The sequence below is a fragment of the Salmo trutta genome, chromosome 25 (genome assembly GCF_901001165.1).
Source record: "Salmo trutta chromosome 25, fSalTru1.1, whole genome shotgun sequence".
Taxonomy (NCBI): Eukaryota; Metazoa; Chordata; class Actinopteri; order Salmoniformes; family Salmonidae; genus Salmo; species Salmo trutta.
Genome location: NC_042981.1, coordinates 18,237,781 through 18,264,025, shown reverse-complemented (window position 1 = coordinate 18,264,025; position 26,245 = coordinate 18,237,781). Strand labels below are relative to the sequence as shown.

General features: G+C 46.9%; 1 protein-coding gene across 3 annotated transcripts in view; it reads right to left on the bottom strand.

Moving 5' to 3' along the window:
• daam1a (dishevelled associated activator of morphogenesis 1a) overlaps positions 1–26,245 on the bottom strand; it is an 80,321-nt gene that overhangs the window by 18,487 nt on the left and 35,589 nt on the right. For 2 of the 3 annotated variants that reach the window (XM_029713103.1, XM_029713102.1), the window contains exons 3-18: positions 24,670–24,759; positions 21,383–21,454; positions 20,356–20,450; positions 18,783–19,116; positions 18,384–18,494; positions 18,185–18,288; positions 18,013–18,079; positions 17,802–17,919; positions 17,047–17,185; positions 16,177–16,235; positions 15,824–16,011; positions 14,639–14,938; positions 14,117–14,224; positions 13,141–13,164; positions 11,615–11,712; positions 2,709–2,793 (exon numbers count right to left, since the gene is read on the bottom strand). In XM_029713103.1, the coding sequence (XP_029568963.1) occupies positions 2,709–2,793; positions 11,615–11,712; positions 13,141–13,164; positions 14,117–14,224; positions 14,639–14,938; positions 15,824–16,011; positions 16,177–16,235; positions 17,047–17,185; positions 17,802–17,919; positions 18,013–18,079; positions 18,185–18,288; positions 18,384–18,494; positions 18,783–19,116; positions 20,356–20,450; positions 21,383–21,454; positions 24,670–24,759 (1,992 nt within the window). The remainder of the gene's footprint in view (positions 1–2,708; positions 2,794–11,614; positions 11,713–13,140; positions 13,165–14,116; positions 14,225–14,638; positions 14,939–15,823; positions 16,012–16,176; positions 16,236–17,046; positions 17,186–17,801; positions 17,920–18,012; positions 18,080–18,184; positions 18,289–18,383; positions 18,495–18,782; positions 19,117–20,355; positions 20,451–21,382; positions 21,455–24,669; positions 24,760–26,245) is intronic. The other variant, XM_029713104.1, reaches the window with a different exon arrangement.

Below are 26,245 nucleotides of genomic sequence, written 5' to 3'. Positions count from 1 at the left end.
ATGCGTATCAGAGAGAGAGAGAGGAGGCTACATGCTGTATCAGAGAGAGAGAGAGGAGGGCTACATGCTGTATCAGAGAGAGAGAGAGGGCTAACATGCTGTATCAGAGAGAGATGAGAGGAGGGCTACATGCTGTATCAGAGAGAGAGAGGAGGGCTACATGCTTGTATCAGAGAGAGAGGAGGGCTACAGGCTGTATCTAGAGAGATCGAGAGAGGGAGAGAGAAGAGGAGGAGGGCTCCATGCTGTACTAGAGAGAGACGGCGGGCTCCATGCTGTAATCAGAGGAGAGGACGGAGGGGGCTACAGGCTTGTATCAGCGAGAGAGAGAGGAGGCTACATGCTGTTATCAGATGAGAGAGAGAGGAGGGCTACATGCTTGTTATCAAGAGAGAGAGAGGGAGGGCTACACTGCTGTATCAGAGAGAGAGAGAGGGGGGGGGAGGCTACATGCTGTGATCAGGAGAGAGAGAGGAGGGCTACATGCTATATCAGAGAGAGAGAGAGGGATGGGCTACATGCTGTATCAGAGAGAAGAGAGAGAGGAGGGCTTACATGCTGTATCAGACGAGAGAGAGGAGGTTTCCATGCTGTCATCAGATGAGAGAGAGAGAGAGGATGGGCTTACATGCTGTAATCCAGAGAGAGAGAGGAGGGCTACCATGCTGTATCAGAGAGAGAGGCGGGCTACATTTACTGTATCAGAGACGAGGAGAGAGAGAGAGAGAGGAGGGGCTACATGCGTATCAGAGAGAGAGAGAGGGGGCTAAATGCTGTATCAGAGAGCGGAGGAGGGCTACATGCTGTATAGAGAGAGAGGAGGGGCTACATGCTGTATCAGAGGAGAAGAGGAGGAGGGCTACATGCTGTATCAGACGAGAGAGAGGAGGGCTACATGCTGTATCAGAGAGAGAGAGGAGGCTACATGCTGTATCAGAGAGAGAGAGAGGAGGGCTACATGCTGTATCAGAGAGAGAGAGGAGGGCTACATGCTGTTATCAGAGAGAGAGAGGAGGGCTACATGCTGTATCAGAGAGAGAGAGGAGGGCTACATGCTGTCTCAGAGAGAGAGAGGAGGGCTACATGCTGTATCAGAGGAGAGAGAGGAGGGCTCCATGCTGTATCAGAGGAGAGAGAGGAGGGCTCCATGCGTGTATCAGAGAGAGAGAGGAGGGCTACATGCTGTATCAGAGAGAGAGAGAGGAGGGCTACATGCTGTATCAGAGAGAGAGAGGAGGGCTACATGCTGTATCAGAGAGAGAGAGAGGGGCTACATGCTGTATCAGAGAGAGAGAGGAGGGCTACCATGCTGTATCAGAGAGAGAGGAGGAGGGCTACATGCTGTCTCAGAAGAGAGATGAGGGGGCTACATGCTGTATCAGAGAGAGAGAGGGAGGGCTACATGCTGTATCAGAGAGAGAGAGAGGAGGGCTACATGCTGTATCAGAGAGAGAGGAGGCTACATGCTGTATCAGAGAGAGAGAGGAGGGCTACATGCTGTATCAGAGAGAGAGAGGAGGGGCTACATGCTGTATCAGAGAGAGAGAGGAGGGCTACATGCTGTATCAGAGAGAGAGAGGAGGGCTACATGCTGTATCAGAGAGAGAGGAGGGCTACATGCTGTATCAGAGAGAGAGAGGAGGGCTACATGCTGTATCAGAGAGAGAGAGAGGAGGGCTACATGCTGTATCAGAGAGAGAGGAGGGCTACATGTTGTATCAGAGAGAGAGGAGGGCTACATGTTTTATCAGAGAGAGAGAGAGAGGAGGGCTACATGCTGTATCAGAGAGAGAGAGAGGAGGGCTACATGCTGTATCAGAGAGAGAGAGAGGAGGGCTACATGCTGTATCAGAGAGAGAGAGGAGGGCTACATGCTGTATCAGAGAGAGAGAGAGGAGGGCTACATGCTGTATCAGAGAGAGAGAGGAGGGCTACATGCTGTATCAGAGAGAGAGAGGAGGGCTACATGCTGTATCAGAGAGAGAGAGGAGGGCTACATGCTGTATCAGAGAGAGAGAGGAGGGCTACATGCTGTATCAGAGAGAGAGAGAGAGGGGCTACATGCTGTATCAGAGAGAGAGAGAGGGGGCTACATGCTGTATCAGAGAGAGAGAGAGGAGGGCTACATGCTATATCAGAGAGAGAGAGGAGGGCTACATGCTGTATCAGAGAGAGAGAGAGAGGAGGGCTACATGCTGTATCAGAGAGAGAGAGAGAGGAGGGTTACATGCTGTATCAGAGAGAGAGAGAGGAGGGCTACATGCTGTATCAGAGAGAGAGAGGAGGGGCTACATGCTGTATCAGAGAGAGAGGAGGGCTACATGCTGTATCAGAGAGAGAGAGAGGAGGGCTACATGCTGTATCAGAGAGAGAGAGGAGGGCTACATGCTGTATCAGAGAGAGAGAGAGGAGGGCTACATGCTGTGTCAGAGAGAGAGAGAGGAGGGCTACATGTTGTATCAGAGAGAGAGAGAGGAGGGCTACATGCTGTATCAGAGAGAGAGAGGAGGGCTACATGTTGTATCAGAGAGAGAGAGAGGAGGGCTACATGCTATATCAGAGAGAGAGAGGAGGGCTACATGTTGTATCAGAGAGAGAGAGAGGAGGGCTACATGTTGTATCAGAGAGAGAGAGGAGGGCTACATGCTGTATCAGAGAGAGAGAGGAGGGCTACATGTTGTATCAGAGAGAGAGAGAGGAGGGCCCACCTGCTCCAGCATGTCCTTGGGCAGATCCTCGTGTTCGTCCATAGTTAGGATGGCCCTCTTGATCTCCTCATTGGTCAGCTTCAGCCTGCAACACAACAGCATTATCATTACCACAGAGGACTACTGTACATCTAAAATGGTCAATAGGAGAGGACACCAGTTTTACCAGTTAATGTCTTGTTATTGATGTGTTAACAGTTTGTTTTAACAGTAATGTACAGTGCATCCATGTTATGTACTATTTGTGTCGCCTCACACAAAAATCAGTAAGGAAATTTAGAGTTGTAGTATCCATTTTGAAAAGCACTGTAAGTATCAGTCATAAAAAGAGTAAAGTCACAAGCTAAATAACCTGTCCCAAACTTTTAGCAGTTGCAGAAGCAAAGAGTCAGTGTTGTACAGTTGAAGTCAGAAGTTTGCATACATTTTAGCCAAATATATTTCATCTCAGTTTTTCACAATTCCTGACATTTAATCCTAGTAAAAATCCCTGTTTTAGTTAAGTTATGATCACCACTTCATTTTAAGAATGTGAAATGTCAGAATAATAGTAGAGAGAATAATTTATTTCAGCTTTTATTTCTTTCATCACATTCCCAGTGGGTCAGAAGTTTACATACACTCAATTAGTATTAGGTAGCATTGCCTTTAAATTGTTTAACTTGGGTCAAACGTTTCGGGTAGCCTTCCACATGCTTCCCACAATAAGTTGGGTGAACATTGGCCCGTTCCTCCGGACAGAGCTGGTGTAACTGAATCAGGTTAGTAGGCCTCCTTGCTCGCATACGCTTTCAGTTCTGCCCACATTTTCTATGGGATTGAGGTCAGGACTTTGTGATGGCCACTCCAATACCTTGACTTTGTTGTCCTTAAGCCATTTTGCCACAACTTTGGAAGTATGCTTGGGGTCATTGTCTATTTGGAAGACCCATTTGCGACCAAGCTTTAACTTCCTGACTGATGTCTTGAGATCTTGCTTCAATATATCCACATAATCTTCCTACCTCATGATGCCATCTATATTGTGAAGTGCACCAGTTCCTCCTGCAGCAAAGCACCCCCACAACATGATCCCCGTGCTTCACGGTAGGGATGGTGTTCTTTGGCTTGCAATCCTCCCCCTTTTTCCTCTAAACATAATGATGGTCATTATGGCCAAACAGTTCTATTTTTGTTTCATCAGACCAGAGGACATTTCTCCAAAAAGTACAATCTTTGTCCCAATGTGCAGTTGCAAACCGTAGTCTGGCTTTTTTATGGCAGTTTTGGAGTAGTGGCTTCTTCCTTTTAGCCTTTTAGCCTTTTAGGTTATGTCGATATAGGACTCGTTTTACTGTGGATATGGATACTTTTGTACCTGTTTCCTCCAGCATCTTCACAAAGTCCTTTGCTGTTGTTCTGGGATTGATTTGCACTTTTCGCACCAAAGTACGTTCATCTCATGGAGACAGAACACGTCTCCTTCCTGAACGGTATGACGGATGCGTGGTCCCATTGTCACAGTATCTAACGAAGGTGGCGCCCCTCCTCGGTCGGGCGTAGCTTGCCGGTCGTCGTCGCCGGCCTATTAGTTGCCACCGATCGTTGTTTCTGTGTCTTTTGGTTTTGTCTGTCTATCCCGCACCTGTTTTGTGTTTGTCATTAGTGGGGGGTTATTTAGTGTGTATTTTAAGTTGGGGTTCTCGTGCGGGATTGTTTATTGTTCACTTAGGACAGTTGTGATTGTATCCTGTAAGTGTCCATTATATTGCCGGGCTGCGCCCCGTGCGCTGTTTTTTTTCAGTGCGCTTATTTTGGGAAAAGTGTTTTCCCCTGGCGGACTTCGCCACGCGCCCTGTGCCCTACGGCTATTGCATTTTTCTATTATTATTAAAACACAGTTGCTCCGGCCCTCTGTCTCCTGCTCCTGATTCCACATCTCCACTGGTCCTAGACAACCGTGACAGAATCCCGCACCAGCCACACCCAGAGCCCCCTGTCGACCACATGTACACCTCGGTTTGTTTTCCTGATTTTTCCCCTCACTTCCAGTATAAGGCACTAGTCGATTCAGGTGCAGCTGGGAGTTTTATGGACCGTGGGTTAGCGAAGAGGTTAGGGATTCCCCTGGTTCAGCTGGACCACCCCTTCCCCGTGCATGCCCTAGATAGTCGACCGCTAGGGTCAGGCCAAGTAGGGGAGGTCACAGTGCCACTGGTTATGCAGACGTGGGGGGGTCATGAGGAGCGTATCAGCCTGTTCATCATTGACTCCCCAGCGTTTCCGGTGGTACTGGGAATCCCCTGCCTGGCTACGCACAACCCTCAGATTTCGTGGAGACAGAGGGCTCTAACGGGGTGGTCGAGGGAGTGCTCAGGTAGGTGCATAGGAGTTTCCATCGGTGCGACTACGGTGGAGAGTCCAGACCAAGTCTCCACCGTGCACATTCCCTCAGAGTATGCCGATTTGGCTATCGCCTTCAGTAAGATGAAGGCGACTCTATTACCCCCCCATCGACGAGGGGATTGTGCAATAAACCTCCAGGCCGACGCGGTTCTTCCTAGGAGTCACGTGTATCCTCTGTCTCAGGAGGAGACAGTGGCTATGGATACATACGTCACTGAGTCCTTGAGACAGGGATACATTCGGCCATCTAAGTCCCCCGTCTCCTCAAGTTTTTTTTCGTGAAGAAGAAGGAGGAAGGTCTGCGCCCGTGCATTGACTATAGAGGTCTAAATGCTATCACAGTGGGTTTCAGTTACCCGCTACCTCTCATTGCTACGGCAGTGGAGTCATTTCACGGGGCGCGCTTCTTCACGAAATTAGATCTCAGGAGCGCATATAACCTGGTGCGTATCCGAGATGGAGACGAGTGGAAAACCGCATTTAGTACCACATCGGGCCATTATGAGTACCTCGTCATGCCGTATGGGTTAAAGAACGCTCCCACTGTCTTCCAATCCTTTGTGGACGAGGTCCTTCGGGACATGCTCGGGCAGGGTGTGGTGGTGTACATCGATGACATCTTGATTTGCTCCGCCACACGCGCCGAGCATGTGTCCCTGGTGCGTAAAGTGCTTGGGCGGCTGCTGGAGCATAACCTATACGTCAAGGCTGAGAAATGTGAGTTCTCCAAACGAGCCGTCTCATTTCTAGGATATCGCATTTCCACCTCGGGGGTGGAGGTGGAGTGTGACCGCGTGACGGCTGTGCGTAATTGGCCAACCCCAACCACTGTGAAGGAGGTGCAGCGGATCTTGGGGTTCGCTAATTATTATCTGAGGTTTATCCGGGGTTTTGGCCAGGTGGCGGCTCCCATTACCTCACTGATGAAGGGGGGGCCGGTGCGGCTACGATGGTCAGCAGAGGCGAACAGAGCCTTCCTTCGTCTGAAGGTTCTGTTTACCAACGCACCTGTCCTGGCGCATCCGGACCCCTCTTTGCCATTCATAGTGGAGGTGGACGCGTCCGAGGCTGGGGTAGGAGCTGTGCTATCGCAGCGCTCGGGCATTCCTCCGAAGCTCTGCCCATGTGCCTTCTTTTCTAAGAAGCTGAGCCCTGCGGAGCGCAACTATGATGTGGGGGACCGGGAGCTGTTAGCCGTGGACAGGGCTTTGACGGTGTGGAGACATTGGCTTGAGGGGGCACGTCACCCTTTTCTCATCTGGACCGACCACCGTAACCTGGAGTATATCCGGGCAGCGAGGAGGCTTAATCCCCGTCAAGCAAGGTGGGCCATGTTTTTTACGAGGTTTAACTTCACTCTCTCGTACATTCCAGGTTCCCGGAACCGGAAGGCTGACGCACTGTCGCGTCTCTACGACACCGAGGAGCGGACCATCGATCCTACTCCCATACTTCCCGCCTCCTGTCTGGTGGCACCGGTGGTATGGGAGGTGGATGCGGACATCGAGCGGGCGGGTCGGTCAGAACCCACTCCACCGCAGTGTCCCGTGGGCCTGAAATACGTTCCGCTTGGTGTTCGCGATCGCCTGATCCGATGGTCCCACACTCTACCCTCCTCGGGTCATCCTGGGGTGGAACGGACAGTGCGGGGCCTGAAGGGAAGGTACTGGTGGCCCACCTTGGCTGAGGATGTTCGGCGTTATGTCTCTTCCTGTTCGGTATGCGCTCAGTGCAAGGTTCCTAGGCACCTGCCTCGAGGGAAATTACAGCCCCTCCCTGTTCCACAGCGGCCTTGGTCTCATCTCTCGGTGGATTTCCTCACGGATCTCCCGCCGTCCCAGGGGAATACGGCGATCCTGGTCGTTGTGGACAGGTTCTCTAAGTCCTGCCGTCTGCTCCCTTTGCCCGGTCTTCCTACGGCCCTGCAGACTGCGGAGGCCCTGTTCACCCATGTCTTCCGGCACTATGGGGTGCCCGAGGACATCGTATCTGATCGGGGTCCCCAGTTCACGTCCAGGGTGTGGAGATCGTTTATGGAGAGGCTGGGGGCCTCGGTCAGCTTGACCTCGGGGTTCCACCCCGAGAGTAATGGGCAGGTAGAGCGCATTAACCAGGATGTGGGCAGGTTCCTGCGGTCGTATTGCCGGGACCGGCCAGGGGAGTGGGCGCAGTTCGTGCCGTGGGCCGAGATGGCCCAGAACTCTCAGCGCCACTCCTCTACCAACCTGTCACCCTTCCAGGTGGTATTGGGGTATCAGCTGGTCCTGGTGCCATGGCAACAGAGCCAGACGGAGGCTCCTGCGGTGGAGGCATGGGTGAAGCGCTCTCAGGAGACCTGGAATGGTGTCCAGGAGTGCCTAAGGAGGGCTGGTGAACGACACAAGGAGAGCGCTGACCGCCACCGCAGTGACGCCCCCGTGTATAATCCGGGGGACAGAGTCTGGCTCTCGACCCGGAACCTGCCTCTCCGCCTGCCCTGCCGGAAGCTGGGTCCGCGGTTTGTGGGGCCGTTCAAAGTCCTGAGGAGGATAAACGAGGTGTGTTACAGGTTACAACTCCCTTCATATTACCGCACTAACCCCTCATTTCATGTGTCTCTCCTCAGGCCGGTGGTAGCTGGTCCACTGCAGGACGATGAGGTGCTGGAGGTCCCCCCGCCCCCCCTGAACATCGGGGGGGCCCCGGCGTACACAGTCCGAACCATCCTGGACTCCCGACGTCGGGTAGGGGGCCTGCAGTACCTCGTGGACTGGGAGGGGTACGGTCCGGAGGAGAGGTGCTGGGTTCCGGCGGCGGACATTCTAGATCCACCTATGCTACAAGAATTCCACCGTCGCCGTCCGGATCGGCCGGCTCCTCGCCCTCCGGGCCGTCCCCGAGGCCGGCGTCGGCGCGCGGCTCAGGGGAGGGGTACTGTCACAGTATCTAACGAAGGTGGCGCCCCTCCTCGGTCGGGCGGCGCTCGCCGGTCGTCGTCGCCGGTCGTCGTCGCCGGCCTATTAGCTGCCACCGATCGTTGTTTCTGTGTCTTTTGGTTTTGTCTGTCTATCCCGCACCTGTTTTGTGTTTGTCATTAGTGGGGGGTTATTTAGTGTGTATTTTCAGTTGGGGTTCTCGTGCGGGATTGTTTATTGTTCACTCAGGACAGTTGTGATTGTATCCTGTTAGTGTCCATTATATTGCCGGGCTGCGCTTATTTTGGGAAAAGTCTTTTCCCCTGGCGGACTTCGCCACGCGCCCTGTGCCCTACGGCTATTGCATTTTTCTATTATTATTAAAACACAGTTGCTCCGGCCCTCTGTCTCCTGCTCCTGATTCCACATCTCCACTGGTCCTAGACAACCGTGACACCCATGGTGTTTATACTTGTGTACTGTTGTTTGTACAGATGAACGTGGTACCTTCAGGCGTTTGGAAATTGCTCCCAAGGATGAACCAGACTTGTGGAGGTCTACAATTAGTTTTCTGAGGTCTTGGCTGATTTATTTAGATTTTCCCATTATGTCAAGCAAAGAGCAACTGAGTTTGAAGGTAGGCCTTGATATACATCCACAGGTACACCTCCAGTTGACTCAAATAATTGAAATTAGCCTACCAGAAGCTTCTAAAGCCATGACATCATTTTCTGGGATATTCCAAGCAATGTACATACTTAGTGTATGTACATTTTTGACCCACTGGAATTGTGATACTGTGAATTATAAGTGAAATAATCTGTTTGTAAACAATTGTTGGAAAAATGACTTGTGTCATGCACAAAGTAGATGTCCTAACCGACTTGCCAAAACTATAGTTTGTTAACAAGAAATTTGTGGACTGGTTGAAAAACGAGTTTTAATGACTCCAACCTAAGTGTATGTAAACTTCCGACTTCAACTGTAAGTCCCAGCTACTAGCCCCCAGCCAGCCAGAGATAGTAGGTGTTTTAAGTCCCAGCTACTAGCCCCCAGCCAGCCAGAGATAGTAGGTGTTTTAAGTCCCAGCTACTAGCCCCCAGCCAGCCAGAGATAGCACGTGGCAGACAGCCTGAACACTGAGGCTCCACTGGCACACCAACAAAATCATAATGTGCCAGGAAACCAATGAACACACGGTTCTAAAAGACTTGGGCAGAAACACAGGGTAGCTCTCCACACACACAAACAGACACACACACCAGGCTCTGAAGGAGCTAGGCCTGAAGCCCTAGCCTACCACCGCAACCACGGTGCTTTCTGACAGGACTTCTGCATGCTGACTGTCTCACAGTCAGCATGCATGATTTAGACACACACGAATGACAGAGCAATTAAGGTTCAGTCATGTCAATATTATTAAATACATATATCCCTTATTCAATGTGTTGGCTAAGAGTGAAAAGGCACGTTAAATGCATCATTTGTGCCACTTTGCAGAAAGATAATATTTTCAGTTCTGCAAGCTGGCAACAGGAATGAACCACCACTTGTAACCACAACAATTGAATGAGACAGGAAGAAATAGAAATAGCTGAATCCCTTAAACTTTGAAGTTTCATTCACAGTTGTTAAATTGAGAATGATAGCTACATGAAATTAACTTAGTAGAAAAGACACAGGCCTCTTTGTTTGTGGTTGCTGCCATGGAGACCAGGGAGGACAGTAATGAACCAGAAAATACAGTACTAGTCAAAAGTTTGAACACACCTACTCATTCCAGAGCTTTTCTTTATTTTTACTATTTTCTGCATTGTAGAATAATAATGAAGACATCAACACTATGAAATAACACACGTGGAATCATGTAGTAACCAAAAAGTGTTAAACAAATCAAAATATTTGAGATTCTCCAAAGTAGCCACTCTTTGCCTTGATGACAGCTTTGCACACTCTTGGCATTCTCTCACCCCACACTCTTGGCATTCTCTCAACTAGCTTCCTGAGGTAGTCATCTGGAATGAATTTCAATTTACAGGTGTGCCTTGTTAACAGTTCCATTTGTGGAATTTCTATCCTTTTTAATGCATTTGAGTTGTGTTGTGACAAGGTAGGGGTGGTATACAGAAGATAGCCCTACTTGGTCAAATACCAAGTCCATATTATGGCAAGAACAGCTCACATAAGCAAAGAGAAACATCCGTCCATCAAGAACTTTGAAAGTTTCATCAAGTGCAGTCACAAAAACCATCAAGCGCTATGATGAAACTAGCTCTCATGAGGACCGCCACAAGAAAGGAAGACCCAGAGTTACCTCTACTGCAGAAGATAAGTTCATTAGAGTTACCAGCCTCAGAAATTGCAGCTCAAATAAGAGACTGTGTGAATCAGGCCTTCATGGTCGAATTGCTGCAAAGAAACCAATACTAAAGGACACCAATAAGAAGAAGAGACTCGCTTGGGCCAAGAAACATGAGCAATGGACATTAGACCGGTGGAAAGATGTCCTTTGGTCTGATGAGTCCAAATTTGCGATTTTTGGTTCCAACCGCAGTGTCTTTGTGAGACGGAGATTAGGTGAGCGAATGATCTCCGGATGTGTGGTTCGCACCATGAAACATGGAGGAGGAAGTCCGATGGTGTGAGGATGCTTTGCTGATGACACTGTCGGTGATTTATTTAATTAAAGGTACACTTAACCAGCATGGCTACCACAGCATTCTGCAGCGATGTGCCATCCCATCTGGTTTACACTTAGTGGGACTATCATTTGTTTTTCAACAGGACAATGACCTAAAACACACCTCCAGGCTGTGTAAGGGCTATTTGAAGTGATGGAATGCTGCATCAGATGACCTGGCCTCCACAATCACCCGACCTCAACCCAATTGTGATGGTTTGGGATGAGTTGGACTGCAGAGTGAAGGAAAAGCAGCCAACAAGTGTTCAGCATATGTGGGAACTCCTTCAAGATTGTTGGAAAACCATTCCCTGTGAAGCTGATTGAAAGAATTCCAAGAGTGTGCAAAGCTGTCATCAAGGCAAATGGTGGCTACTTTGAAGAATCTGAAATATAAAATATATTTGTTTTTTGGTTACTACATGATTCCATATGTGTTATTTCATAGTTTTGATGTCTTCACTATTATTCTACAATGTAAATATTTGTAAACCCTTGAATGAGTAGGTGTGTCCAAACTTTTGACTGGTACTGTAGTTCCTGACCAACATCATTCCATTACAAAAATACATATATCATTCTTGGCTGCACTTGATGCTTAAACACATCGTCAAATATGAAAGTTTCCCTCAACTCGAGTCAAAGTTGATGTAAATACAGAATTGCCCAAATGGTAGAGTAAATCTGCATTTAATGTAACTTGGCTGTGTACAGTAACAGAGGTCTGTGTGTGTGTGTGTGTGTGTGTGTGTGTGTGTGTGTGTGTGTGTGTGTGTGTGTGTGTGTGTGTGTGTGTGTGTACGTGCGTTTGCATACATGCGTGTGTGTGGAGAGAGCCATTTAAAGCACTCATTAGATGGATACAATCACAATAAGTGATGTCCACTAATATAAGTAGGACATACTTCTGCTATGATGTCATGGGGTAGAAACTGTCAATTACTAACCGAGAGAGGAGGATGTTACAGTTCTGGGCTCTGCGACCGTCGATGACTGACAGCTCCTTGACCTTCTTGGAGGTCACTGTGTCATCTTCAGACTCTTTCTGGACGGAGAACATTTGGGAGGGAGGGAAGAGTTGGAACATGAACAGTAATACTCAGTGGATAACATCCAACAGCTGAACTTCACGTTGCGTTCATATAAACACACAGTTTTATATCATTTATCATACTTAGGCACTTTTGGATGAAGGCTAGCGTGCAGAACACAACAATGTCTTGTTGCACTACTGTATATGACCTTAAATGACACACTAACAGAGCTAGAGTTTGACTGCGTTACTGTTTAATAAACACACAATTGTATATCATTCATCACACTTAAGCACTTTGGATGCAGTATTTGCTGAACGCAGCAAAAGCTTTTGACTACATGACCTTAATAATACTCTCTCTGGGAGAAAGAGCCACACCCAGTACACCAGGGTTGTATTCATTAGGGCACACTCAGCAAAATGTTTTGCAACGGAAAACAAAAATGAGCGTTTTTTTATGATACAAGTCCATGTAATCCCTCCCTGTTTCAGTCAGTTTTTGTTTTGTTCCTAATGAATACAGCCCATGAATAACAGTGCCCCAAGGCTGTTTGGTGGAGGGCTGTGGCTGACTCACACCAGCATACATTTTAGCTGTTGAACAACGGCAATAGGAACAAGTATTTTTATTAAGGCTTCTTCCATTTCCCCACCTGCTGTCTCATATCTCCATAAAAAACTATGGTGCATAGTAACCAGTCAGCAACAGGCAAATAGACACCAGATAGTGACACACACACACAATAATACATGACACAATACCCATATGCATGCACCATCAACCTTAACAAAAGCCCAGGATGCACAGGAGACACACAGTACGAACATAAAACAGAAAATTGTTCCTCTGACTGGGTCAGTATATGAAACTGCCAAATGGAGGACAGCTGGGAAACAGGCTGTGTGAAATGGTGTGTTTGGCGAATAAGTGCTTGTTTTTATTTGGGGGGGCTTCACTCAAAGAATACAGGAGAGATTTGTTTTTGGAAAACGGATATCTGGCACTTTTTATAGTTGCAAGACTCCAGCTGCTTGCAGAATTGACTGCGTGCCACAAAACCAATTTGGCTAATTATGCACAGAAACATCTTGAAATGGTAACCAATAAAACTGAAATAGTTCATTCAAACAACGTGGTGGTGTGTTAAAAAGTATATTCTAAAAAGACTTGACTGAAAGAATGAATCCACAGAAACACAGAGGCTACAGGAAGACATGGCTTTCACAAGTATTTCACCTACAGACACGGACACAGACACACACACACACACACACACACACCAATCCCCATGCAGACATAAAGAGGACAGAGTCGAGTGAGAGAGAGAGCGAGAGAGAGAGCAGAGTACGATGAAGGACGGTAACGAGCATGAAGACAGACACGTCGCAGAGGCAGAGCAGGGTAAAGGACACATCGAGAGGTCAGAGGTCACTCACCTTATTGTTCAATGTTAAGAAGTCCTAAACAGGCGGGTGGGCAGGAAGCAAGGAAGATGCAGCATTCATTATTATTAATTACAAGATGCAGTAGGCTATGTATGGTGAATTACAGCAAAAAGGGCCAGCTCAGCAGATCAGTGATGCATTTGTTTGTGAGGACAAGGAGAATCCTGAGTAGCAGAGTGAGTCAGAGATGCAAATAACTGTGTTCAGACACATCATGAACAGCATGGCTTAAAACTCATAAAGTCCTTATACGACAAAAGGAATTCCATGCAACTTTATTTGTACCATTAAGGGCAGTTAGTAATGGAAATAGGGCCCTAGTCTAACCTTTATAATCACAGTCTTATTAGGTTGGTTATGGGAAAAGCTATCTGGAGGATTTCAATTGAACACCGTAGACAATGTGGACATATAGAGGCTTAATGAAATATGCCACGCTTCTCATGCAGCACTAGTAAACTATCCAAGGACCACGTTATCAGCATGGCTACTTCCTGTTGTAAACATTCCTGTTCTGTCTGGTTCCCTGTAACACTCACAAGGTAGATGACTAATTTGAACAGACCTAAATAGCCTGGTCCCAGATCTGTTTGCGCTGTCTTGCCAATCCTTATGGTTATTGTCATCCTAGGAGTTGGCAAGACAGCACAAACCGATCTGAGACCAGGCTATAAAAAAAAGCACTGTAATGGCCTGATATCCTTCTGAGCCAGTTCCAGACAAAGTGTTGAGAAGTGCTGCTGGAAGCATTCAGTTATGGAGTGCAATGGCATGCATGTGTTTATCACTAGCAAGCAGTGTTTGTTGGAACAGCATGGTCGGTGGCCTTGGAAACGCTCTGAATAGTTATATGCAAATTGTTAAGAAGTGATTTGGGGTCTTGTGTCCTGTCCTTAAGGGTGAATTGATATGTACTGAAATGCCATTTCCCTACAGTAATACTTTGGTATTTAGGTGTTAACTGTACCTGCTGTCTCTGGTACGCAGAGAAGGTCTTCTCGATGTCCTCAAGGTCCAGGATTTTGAAAACATTGATGTCATCGACGTCCGTCCACACAGTGCCCTCCAGCTTATTCTGCAACAAAACAAAACAGCCCCCATCCATAACTAAGACTGTAAAGGCTTATTCAACTAGGACACAGGCCATACACCCCTGAAAATTTAGAGGTTACAACAACAACATAAAAACACACCCAGGGCTTGTTTGCTATATTGATTTCATGCCATTGTGTAAACAATGCAAGAGATAAAGCATTGGGCCCATCCTTATCCTTCATTCCCCCTGGCCACTCTGAGGCGTAGCTACAAAAACACTAGTTTCTGTTTGCCTCAGCAGCACAACAATCACTCTCTCTGTTATGAACAGAGATGCACAAAACACCTAATTTACAGGCTATTCCCTATTAAGTGCATTCATTTTGACCGGCTCTGGTCAAAAGTAGTGCACTTTATAGGGAATAGGGTACCTGACTAAGCAGCACTCACTGACCTCAGCCAGCTTAGCCCAGTTGAATGACTTGAGTGGGTTGGAAGGCTGGGGGATATTCTTCTTCTTCAGACCAGGTCCCATTGGAGCTCCAGGGGGAGGAGGGAGACCGAAGGGAGCCATGCCCGGAGGAGGTGGGGGTCCACCGGGTGGAGGGGGTGGAGGGGGTGGCGGTGGAGGCATGCCCTGAGTGAGTGGTAGAGGGGCTGGGATCATGCCAGCCTGCATCGGAGGGGGTGCTGTGGGACCTCCAGGGGCCCCAGGTATGAATGGAGGACCACCAGGAACACTTGGATTTGGCCTCTGAAAATGATGGGAGACATTGGGATGTACAATCGATTAGCACTGGATGTACTACAATATTTGATATGTTCCATCATGGAAATCCTAGAAACTCTCTGTTCTAACTACAACAGTTCCAATCAACATATATTAACTTGGAAGAACATCACAAGGCAATGTTGTTGTGTGGATGTTCATGTCTAACTGTGCTCTAACCAAACACCCGCTGTATCCGCTCCTAAACTGAACTGAGCTAAGGGGAAAACCATGCGGTTTGGACAGTGAAGGACGCTGGCTAGCTAGTTTTGCAAGCTATTTACCAAGGACAGCAACCACTGTCATCTGGAGGACTATTCAAAATGTGTTATTATTTTGGTCTTTGCACAGTTGAATTATTTAGGCCATGTGTTGTTTACGTCAATTCAGCTTTTAGCTGTGAATGTGTTTGTTTGATGTTTGAAGAGAACCACAATACAAATATGTTTTTAACGTTTTCTCCTCAACGGTTTTTGTTGCATTGTATCCACATTTGTGGTTGTATTTGAGTTTTTAAATTGTCAAATAAATCCGAAAGAAGACATTAGCCTGGTCCCAAATCTGTTGTGCTGTATAGCCAACTCCTATGATTGTTGTTTAGCATGACAATGTCAATAGGAGTTCGCAAGACAGTATAAACAGATCTGGGAACAGACTACGAGGACAGAGGCCATGTTTGACGTTCAACTGTGCCATAACCAAAACATTGTGCATTTATTCCTGATTGGAAAAGCTAAAGGGAGGAGGAGGAGGATGTAAAGATGTGATTGTGTAATGTAAAATTACAATGCAATTTCTAATGCTATTGTATTTTTCATGGAATCTTGGAAGATTAGCCCTATTGTGAGCTAAACAAGCAAACAGACGTACAGTGCTGAGGTCATGCAGCTGGGCGGAGAGGTCGGCCACTTGCTGCTTGACCTGTTTGTGCTCGCTGGACTCTTTCTCCAGCTTCTCCTTCATCTTATTCAGCGTCTGCATCATGTCCTCCTTCTCCTGGGTCTTGGCGTCACACTCGCGTTCCTTCTTGTCAAACTTCTGCTGTAGCTCATGGTGCTCTGAGAAACCAGATCAGACGAGATCAAACCAGACCATACCATACCAGATCAGATCAAACCAGATTATACCAGATCAGTCAGCAGTATGATGATACACAGTACAGAAGGTTCTGCCTTCAGATAGTTCCATCGCTAATAGAAACCAGAGAGCATTAGTGTTTGTACCTTTTCTCATTTTCTCCGCCTGTTCTTTCCACTGTTTGACTTCATTCTCGTTGACCAGCCTGAGCAGTACAACACAGGAGGTTAGGCTCGGTATCTGAGGTATTAAGACATCACAACACCACTGCACAATCCCACTAGGCTTTACATCCCACTGAGGTTAGGCGTAGGCTCAGTTATAAAAACAGATTCATTAGACAAGTCATTGGTGATCAGAGTTAACAACAGGGAACCTGAAAGCTTCTTCTAAACCAGAGACAGTCAGACTTTAGATTTGCAGGAAGCAGCTGCAGTGGGTTGACTGATGTTTCTGTCTATGTGTGTTTGGAAATGTACATCTTACTGATTTGCTCATCCAAAAAACAGATCAAAGCACTTTCATTATGGATTAAGAGTTCGGGATTATATTTCCAAAAACAAATTATGAAAATCCCTGTAAAATACACAAAATGACTTGCTGATTTGTGGCAAGTATTAAGGGATCAGGGTATTCATGCTAGACAAGCAGATAGTATTGAAAAGGACTGTAAAATGAAGGAGATCATGGGAAATATAGATACATAGAAATGCTGATTTACATTTAGCATTTGTGATGTACAGTACCTTGATCACTTGATCAAGAGTGATTATGATTATGGCCACTGTATTAAGCCTAGGATAAGATGAACTCATGAGTAAATATACAGTACAGAGTTTTGTCTTGATCCCCATATTTGGGTTTAAAGCCATTTCTAGAACGAAGCATGTTAAATAACACATGGAGATTTACGATGATGACAGTCGGTGCTCTGCCGTGCGAGGTGGGGAGGACGTCAAACCGACTCAGACATGTCAAAACATTTATCCCCCTCTCGTTCCTCTCCTCTCACTCACATTCGCACCACGTTCTTCACGTTGAAGTTCTCCAGAGGGGTGACGTCAGGGTCGTGACCTTTGTCGTTCTGAAGGACGATCTGCTGGACGATGCGGTCCAGGAGGAGCCAGTACTGCACCGTGTTCCCACTACGCTTGTCTGAGAGGAAAGAGGAGAGCACTTTATTAATACACAAAAGGGAAACGTGATTGCACCAGCCAACGCATACGCAACAATGAACATCTAGGACCGGGTTCCTGAACACAAACTAAGTCTAGTCCTGGAGTAAAAAGCATGTTCAATGGAGATTGTCCATTGAGAGTGCTTTTTAGTCCAGTACTAGGCTAAATCCATGTCCGGGAAACAGTACTATACACATAGCAACACATTAGGGGATAGTGTAAGTGGAGAGATCAGTCTGAAGTCAGCTCCCTCAGGCCACCATACCCACAGCTAATGCAATGTGGAGGAACAACATTACCGCTATAATGTAGAAAGTTCTTATCGACAGATAGAACACCTTCTAGATAGAAATACCTCACATAGGCAGAATTCCAACAATCATTTCCAGATATTTAGAATTACCTAGAGAGGACATCATTTTAACTGCCGTCCTAAAAAGGCACTAAAAACACAGATTTATTACCACTTCGGATCCCTCAGAGAAAAAAAACAGTCCAGTTCTCAAATATTTAAAATGAGGAGAGGCCTGTAGACTCTTGGTGAACCCAAACAACTGTAGAGAAATGGCGAACGGCGGGCAGGCAGCACTTACAAGGCATAAGGAGACAGTGCTGTAAGACAGATATAAAGTGCGGGTGTGCATCTGTGTGGCTCATCTTCTTCTTTATGAGCTCAAACACTTGCGTGGCACTTTTTGTGTCAATGTGCACCTGCAACAACAACAACAATGTGATATTAGAACTAGTGGACAGAGAAGTGGCCATTGTAAACTACATGTACTGTACAGGTCAATCGTTACTCACGGTGTCAAAGCGTTTTGCCAACGACAGTTCATCCTCGTTTCTCAGCATCTCAAAGAAGTCCAAATGCCTAGAAGACAACAAACACCTCATGGTCAGACACAATCTCCTGCAGTTGGGTATGACGGTGTGGTCTAGATCTGAAATGTACTATAACAGTCTTGACTTCACTCACCTGTCTAATGTTGAGTTGTCGTGAGACCTCAGTTTATCGATGACCGGCTGGATGCCCAACATAAGGAACTCGTACCTCAGGTGAATTCTGAACTCAAAGCTTGACTGCGGAGTACAGTACCCATAGCAGTTAGACTCTCTGAAGACAACCAACACGACTATAAGAGGGTAAAGACTTAGAGAGGAAGAGGAGCACTCACCTCCCCTGCTCCCTGACTGAGCACTGCATTGATGAAGGACATGATGGCTGTTTTCAGGTTGACCTCGTCCCTGTAGCGCCCCGTACTCCTGTCCAGGTCATTCAGCAGAGTCTAAGACATTAGAAAAGGACAGAAAGAAGGAATTAGCATCAGTAAAGACATTGTTATTCTAGGTGTATGGACATGAGAAAAACATTGCTGTGGTCGTAAACACAAAACTATTTAGAGTAACGCCTGAAAGTTCAATATGTTGAGTGAATGAGACCATGAAACACGACTCTGGGTCAGTTTTAACACAGGATTAAGGAAAGCCTTGGGGTAACACATTACAGTGTGAAAATCCCAAGTGAACGCTTGGCTAGAGTGGTGTCTATGTGGTATAGGAGTCTGTCCCTCCACCTGGAAGCGAGTCCTCTCGCAGGCAAACTTCTGGTAGTGCAGCATAGCCTCCAGGATCTTCCTGTGGCCTCCTGGCACCAGACAGACAGCACCCATGATCTCCAGCACCGCCACCTTGGTCTTGACGTTCTCAGTGGCCAGGCTCTGGGCGATGATGTTGATGCTCTCTGTGTGGGAGAGCACGTGGGAGCGGCCCTGGGAGTTGTTCATCAGGGCCTTGATGCAGCCGATCAGCGACGTGTGGATCTGGGACTCGGTGGTGTCATAGTCCATGCTCTTCAGGAAGTTCAGGATGCAGGTTAGGCCATCCAGGTCGATGAACCGCGTCACAAACCTTTAGAGGAAGAGGAGAATTGAGGTTAAAAAGGTCAGAGACAGAGGCCGCATCGAAATGACACCCTATTCCCTATGTAGTACACTATTTTTGACCAGAGCCATATAGGCCCTGGTCAAATGTAGTGCACTACGTAGAGAATAGGGTGCAATTTTGAATGCACCCAGAAACAGATCACGTTTACTATAAATCCCATTCTGTTCCTGAACAATACACAATCAGTGCCTACTACTCTCCTCTTTTACTTTGATGAGAAACTCATTTCATAGTTGACTGGGTTTCATTAGAAAATGGGGAGATGGCAATATCAAACAAGCTATATACATTAGTGAAACTGCTGGGGGGGGGGGCTTGACAGGTGTATGGGTGTGTGTGTGCATCTGTTCGTATGCGTGTTCAATATAAGCCAGTGGAATTGAACAGTGGCAAAATAAACATCTTTAGCCAGCAGTCAAGCACCATTTAGCACAATAACACAGGATGGAGGAAAACAGAGAAAGCTCATTGGTGATAGACTACTAGGGGTTAGAGGTCAAAGGTGAGAAGGGCAGTGTTGACCTAACCTCTGGAGGACCTTAAGGAGAAGACGTATTACGCCACGTGTGTCGGGCTAGTCTACTAAGTGTGGGCTACAGGGCTGTAATATCATATTAATGCAGTGGTGTTTGGACTGGAGAGGGAAGTGGCAGCAGATGAATGAGCTGGAGCTGTTGAATGGCTCTCAATACAAAGTCTAGCCTAGTGATCAATCATATTATATCCCTCTAATGACAATAATTGGACTCTGGGAGACCCCGAGCACAGTGAATTAACCCATCCTCCTTTGTGCAAATAGCAGACTCATTAAGGCACACTCTGCATTGTTGGGAAGGGCCCGTAAGTAAGCATTTCACTGTTAGTCTACACCTGTTGTTTACTAAGCATGTGACAAATAACATTTGATTTGATTTGTCATCCTCTATTATGACTTATAGAAAATAGAATATGAGTTTATCATGATTAATGACTCAACAAAGAAAAGGAAACTCTATATCATGTGATCTACATGGATATTATTACAATAGGTCCATCTCACAAGCAAGGCTATCCAGTGCAGTAACGTTGCACTGCAATTCTTTAGTTTTCTGCCTTTGGTTTCACAGACACATACTGTAAATAGCGCACATCATAACTGAATGCATGCACATGAGAACAAGATGCATGAATAGGAGCATGAGTGTGTCAGTGTAACTGGTATACCTCATTGGTTGAGTCCTTAGAGCGGTCTTCAAGCTCTCTATGGTCTTGTTCCTCTCTTCCTCATCCTCCTTTTCCAGCGCAATAAGAGTCTTCCTCTGTTGATGAAAACATTGAGAAAACTTGTTAGACGAGAAGACTCAATGACAATGTACTCACTTATCAAACTCAAAGGATGTCCTGCAAGGCTCTGTTCTAGGACCAGTACGGTTCTCTCTTTGTTCCCAGGCCAGATTAACTTTGACCTATGATTCACGGTGCTGGGAAGGAACCTGCTCAGTAAGCTAGTATCCCTGGCTGTAGACCAACAGCAGGCAGCTCTTATCCCATTATCCCAGTGGCCCACCGGTAGTTCCTTCATGGATACATGACTGGAGTTCATTTCCTCTACAGGGTCTTGAGCAGGCTACACACTGTGGTAACAGTTAGGTTAGGGATCCAACCAGAACCTCTCACCTGCCAGCCCTAGTGCTATTCCACTGCCCTGGGAAAATATCATCAATTAGCCCACAGGGTCCAGAGGAAGTGTGTGGAGATTTAACACCACACCTCCAAGGTGCGAGAACCCATTGAAGAAACATAGATGAACTTCACCAACTTGTGAAATAGTGCATGTTCAGGTGGACAAGCCTTCTCAGGTCGTCATCATTTTCAATACCTTAGCAGGTTAAATAAAGGTAATACTAAATAAAGGTATCTTTGACTTACATAGACTGTGAGGGTTTTCATAGTTGTTTACAGATGTGAGATATATCTAGCGTTATAAAAATACACACACAGAGATCCCCCTCCAGGCAAACCTATAAAAGTAATTGATATTACCCCCCTAATTTACTCCAATTTCCCAAAGATTTAGCATCAGACCATAAGCTTTTAGAAAGAAACCGTAGCGGCAAGTGGAACACCAAAATCACATGACTACAGCATGTCTTCATGGTTGGCTGGTTGTTGTGCGTTATTGTTTTGCATCTGCATGGTTAGCTTTGATTGTCAAGTACAGGTTGGGTATTTGATGAGGGGAGACACTTACAGCAGCCATGGAATTCAACTGGTCGATGTAGAACTCTGGCCAGCTAGTCGCACCCTTGCTCTCTTCTCCCTCCTGAAAACAGACAGTCAAAGGGTTAGATACAACACACACACACACACACACACACACACCTTCCTCCACCACCGCATGAACTCCTACATTTCCCTTGACCATCATATCATCATATTATCCTGACATCCAAACCATGTATTGAACAGTACAGCACAAAGCCTGAGAACAGAGCAGTCCTCCAAAGCCTAATAACCCCCATATAACCCAACCCACTCGTGTGTAATTGCTGCGGAACTCCTTCCAGTGACAATGGAAGTGTGTGAACTGGACTGCCCTCAGTCATTTCCAGCCCAGTCTCCCTTTGAGACCACAACCACACCATATATGTACTCTCAGGCTCTCACCTGGCTCTCTGTCTCACATATACTGTATAAGGTTTCTGTCTAGCTGGAGAGGAATTAGGCTCAAGTGGTCCATTTTGTCTGAGGTTTTTGGCTGAGCATGAACAGTCTAGAGTGATGTCCAGTACATGCCTTCTCCCTCCTTAGTTATGGGTTCTCAACAGATGGTAGCATTTGCTTTCTATAAAGGTTGATGTTCTGAAACAATGCCATCGTACATTCACTGCAATGACCAGGACAAGACATCTATTGAGACCAGCCTTCCATCCACATGTTCTCTCAAACATTCTTCCACAATCATTTCAAAAGAGAAAACTCTTCCAGATGCCATTTCTTTCTTTCTGATGAGGGGATAGTAACTCAGACTCCCATCCATCCTCATCACATGAGCAATGAGATTATAAGGATGGAACCAGGCTGTATTTCAGGCAGCTGAACTCAGACAGCTGAAGGCAGCTGAATTCAGTTTTCTAGTTCCATTATTGTGTAGTCCCCTTGTAATTGAAGCCTCTCCAGGTGTCGTTAGATACTTGAGCTGAGGCCTCTTCATTTAACTACCCAGCTGATCTATCTCTCCACAAAGTGGCTTTTCTCACAGGCTTAGTAAAGGTCAACACAATATCCCATTAAAGGGGTCCATAAAGCAGACTCATCCTCTGTGAAAACAAAGGAGCTGGATCTATCTCAGACTCCCATCCATCCTCATCACATGACCAATGAGATTATAAAGATGGAACCAGGCTATATTTCAGGCAGCTGCATTTATTAAATGGTTGAGTAGATCTTCATTCAAAAATAATATCCCTTAAGGGAAAGAGAGGGCCTTTAAGCAATCACTATGCTCCAATCACTAATTCCCTGACGTGTGAGGGTCCAGTTGGACACCATGAAGGTCACAGCTGTGTGGTAGCAAGGCACACATTGATTAGCATCCATCATGAACCACAGAAAGTCCAGTGCAGGACCATAGATACAGGCCAGGGATACACTTACAGACGGAGGCCAAACAGTGCTCATGAGTTGTCCAAGAGAAGGAGTGGGTCAGCTGGAATGAGGTCCGTAGTAGTGACCACTACTATAGTACTTACATCACAGAGAATGCTAAAAGGAACCCCGCATTGACCACCTTGGCAGTTGGGGCTGGTAGATTCAGGTAAAGTGGGGGTGAGATCTAGTCTACAATCCAAACTGAATATTGCTTGATTTCACTATTGTGTCACTTCACCGATCAGCAATAGTGAAACAGAGCAGTTTGGATATCAGTCTAGGTGAGAACCGTGATGTTACTGAAACAAGATGTTGACCCCAGTAAGGGAACTTACTATAGTGTACGCTGGACATGAAATGTTATGTAACATGACAGGAAGTGAATAAGTGCTACCTTGGCTCGGAGAGCCCAACACCTGCTATTGGCTACTGGCAATGCCACTCAGCACACAACATGGAAAGACAGCTGCCTACTGCTCGAACAAACAGCAGCTGCACTGGCGTTTCTATGGCAGCACTGCAGTACTCTCTCTCTCTCTCAACGTGGTCTTACAGGGCAGGACATGCCAGACAACAGAAACCCACCAATTACAGAGCTTTTACAGACCAGGGGGGACCTCACATTCAGCCAAACCCTATCCTTTATGAAGTCAATCCCATGAAATACCTCACTGGATAAAACTTTATCGTTTAGGTTAGGTCTGTGTGTTGGAGGCATGACCTCAGTATGTATGTACTTTAATACAGCCAGTCTTCTATATTCATATATTCACTAGTGAGATTTATGAGCTACAGTCGGTCATGACAGATGAGAACGTCCTTCCAGGAAATGTATCCAATCCATTAAAAGGGAACAGCACAACTCCCCAATGCTGGGGTTAAGTTCCTGTTAGAGCGCTGCAACACCAGCGTAGGGCTTTGATGTGTTGACTAGGCTGAATTGGGGTTAAGGCACGGAGGTGGGGAATGGAGGGGGACTGGGGCTGTGTTGGCCCCATGTTTTGTCTGGCAGCAATGATAAAAGAGCTCTTTCACTGAGACTGAGAGGATACAGTAGATCTGCTCTCTCTCGCTACCTGACCACTCACTCACCCTCTCTCTCTCTCTCGCTGCCTGACCACTCACTCACCCTCTCTCTCTCACCCTCTCTCTCTCTCTCGCTGCCTGACCACTCACTCACCCTGTCTCTCACCGTCTCTCTCTCTCGCTGCCTGACCACTCACTCACCCTGTCTCTCACCGTCTCTCTCTCTCGCTGCCTGACCACTCACTCACCCTCTCTCTCACCGTCTCTCTCTCTCGCTGCCTGACCACTCACTCACCCTGTCTCTCACCGTCTCTCTCTCTCGCTGCCTGACCACTCACTCACCCTGTCTCTCACCGTCTCTCTCTCTCGCTGCCTGACCACTCACTCACCCTGTCTCTCACCGTCTCTCTCTCTCGCTGCTTGACCACTCACTCACCCTCTCTCTCACCATCTCTCTATCACACTGCTCTCTTTTCATCTTTCCATCCCCCTCTCCCTCCCTCCCCTCCCCTTTCTCTATTACCCTCCCTCCCTCTCCCCCTCCCTCCCTCCCTCCCCTCCCTCCCTCCCTCTCTCCCCCTCTTCTCTAACTCTCTCACAGTCCAGCTGCAAAACCAGCTCATTTGTTTAAATCGCAATGAAAATATTTTCCAAACACTGGCAGAGCTCAGCAGACATTCCCTCTAGATCCTGTAGCTAATGTACACAGAGAGAGAGATGCACACACACGCACACACGCACGCACGCACGCACGCACACACACACACGCACAATCTCAAGCAAACACAGTACAGACAGAAACAAATCAACACATGGAGGTTACATGCATACTAACTACTTGTCAAGTGGCCTTAAACTTACCTTCTTCTTGCTGCAGTACATCTGCCATTTTTTTTCAGCTGGCAGGGCGAACATGACTTCCCTGTGTTTCCCTGACAGGTCCAGCTCCTCCTGCAGAGAGAGAGAGGAACAGAGTACTGTGTTGGTGGGATATTAGGCACCTCCATGTCCAACACACTTTCATGAACTTGTGGTAAGAGGGACTATCTAATCTTTCCTGATCCATGGAAAACTCGCATTATGCTAATGTTAAGCTGATCCGGTGTTCTTCAGTGATCCTGGCTTTGTGATTTCTCACAAGATTTTCTTTTCGCTTTCTGACTTCAAACTGGTTTTGTGAGTAAGACAGGAAGCGGATTGATAAAGCTAAAGATATGAGAAGATGTGCTGATAATAGAAATATACATTATCAACTCAAACGCTCCATGTGGATGTGTCTGCTGTTCCCTGCATCTAAACCAGCCTGCAGTGTGATTGATCCCCTATCTGCTCTCTGTAGGTCTGTTCCCAATCATGACCATTCACATCCAAACATCCACTGTCCCTGCAATATCAGATTAATATTGACATCCCATAGAATTCCATTGGACAGATTCCAGACAGGACGGCTGCCAAGTGGGATATCAATTCTTAAATTAAGAGTGACCCGATAACACCCTATTTCAATGACAACAACCATAATGCATCAGCATTCCTGGCTGGACTGGATCATTCTCAAACGATATGTTTGGCCGCAAATATATCAACTTCATGTGCAAGTTATTATGCACAGCCAGGTCAAGTATCTATCTCCATAACAGCACTGTGATGACTGGAGGAGGAGGGAAAAAAATACATGCAAAACTGTTTTGACCAACAGACATCATGAAATGTGGCTAACATAAAACCAATCTAAACAGAGTAGCTTTAGCAGAGCAGATAGTCCAGTGTGAAAAACAGGCATACCAGAGAGAAAACGTCACTGCCAGATGCCACATCTCTTCTCCAGGTCTGCCAAGCTACAGGCCTGATCTTATCCAGACGAGCCCTATGGAACCCCAAGTCAGAGACACAACTGGCCGGTGCATCAACGGATGGAGGGACGGAGGGACAAAATGGAGGAGTGAAATAACAGAGATAGCTAGAGCGTTTCCTCCATCGTTTAGCTGCCAACCTTCGAGGTAATATAAATAACTTCAAAGAGAAGAACGAACACAGGTCTCACTATGTTTCCTGTATTCCTCTTCTTCTTTCGAAGATGGTTGGCAACATCCCGTCATCCATCAGTGTTTTGGACTATTTTCTTCCGTTTCGTGCCCACTGAACATGGCCCAAGCCATATTTCCCTCGTCCTGAGGCATTGAGCCAGGCTGTTTACCAGACTAGGGTTTAGGCTGACACTGTTTGACATATCTGTTTTGGCCCATTGTGAGAGGTCCCGTCAGGACACAATGGCTGCAGATGGGTTCTCTGCAGGAGACCTGTTTGGCCAGTGCCAGGGACGAGTGACTCGGCAGAGCGTGTGCAGCCCTGCGAGGAGCCCAACAGTACCACTGGCTGCTCTGCTGGCTGCTGCTTGGAGGGGACAGGCACTGTCACCCCCTGCCTGCACAGACGC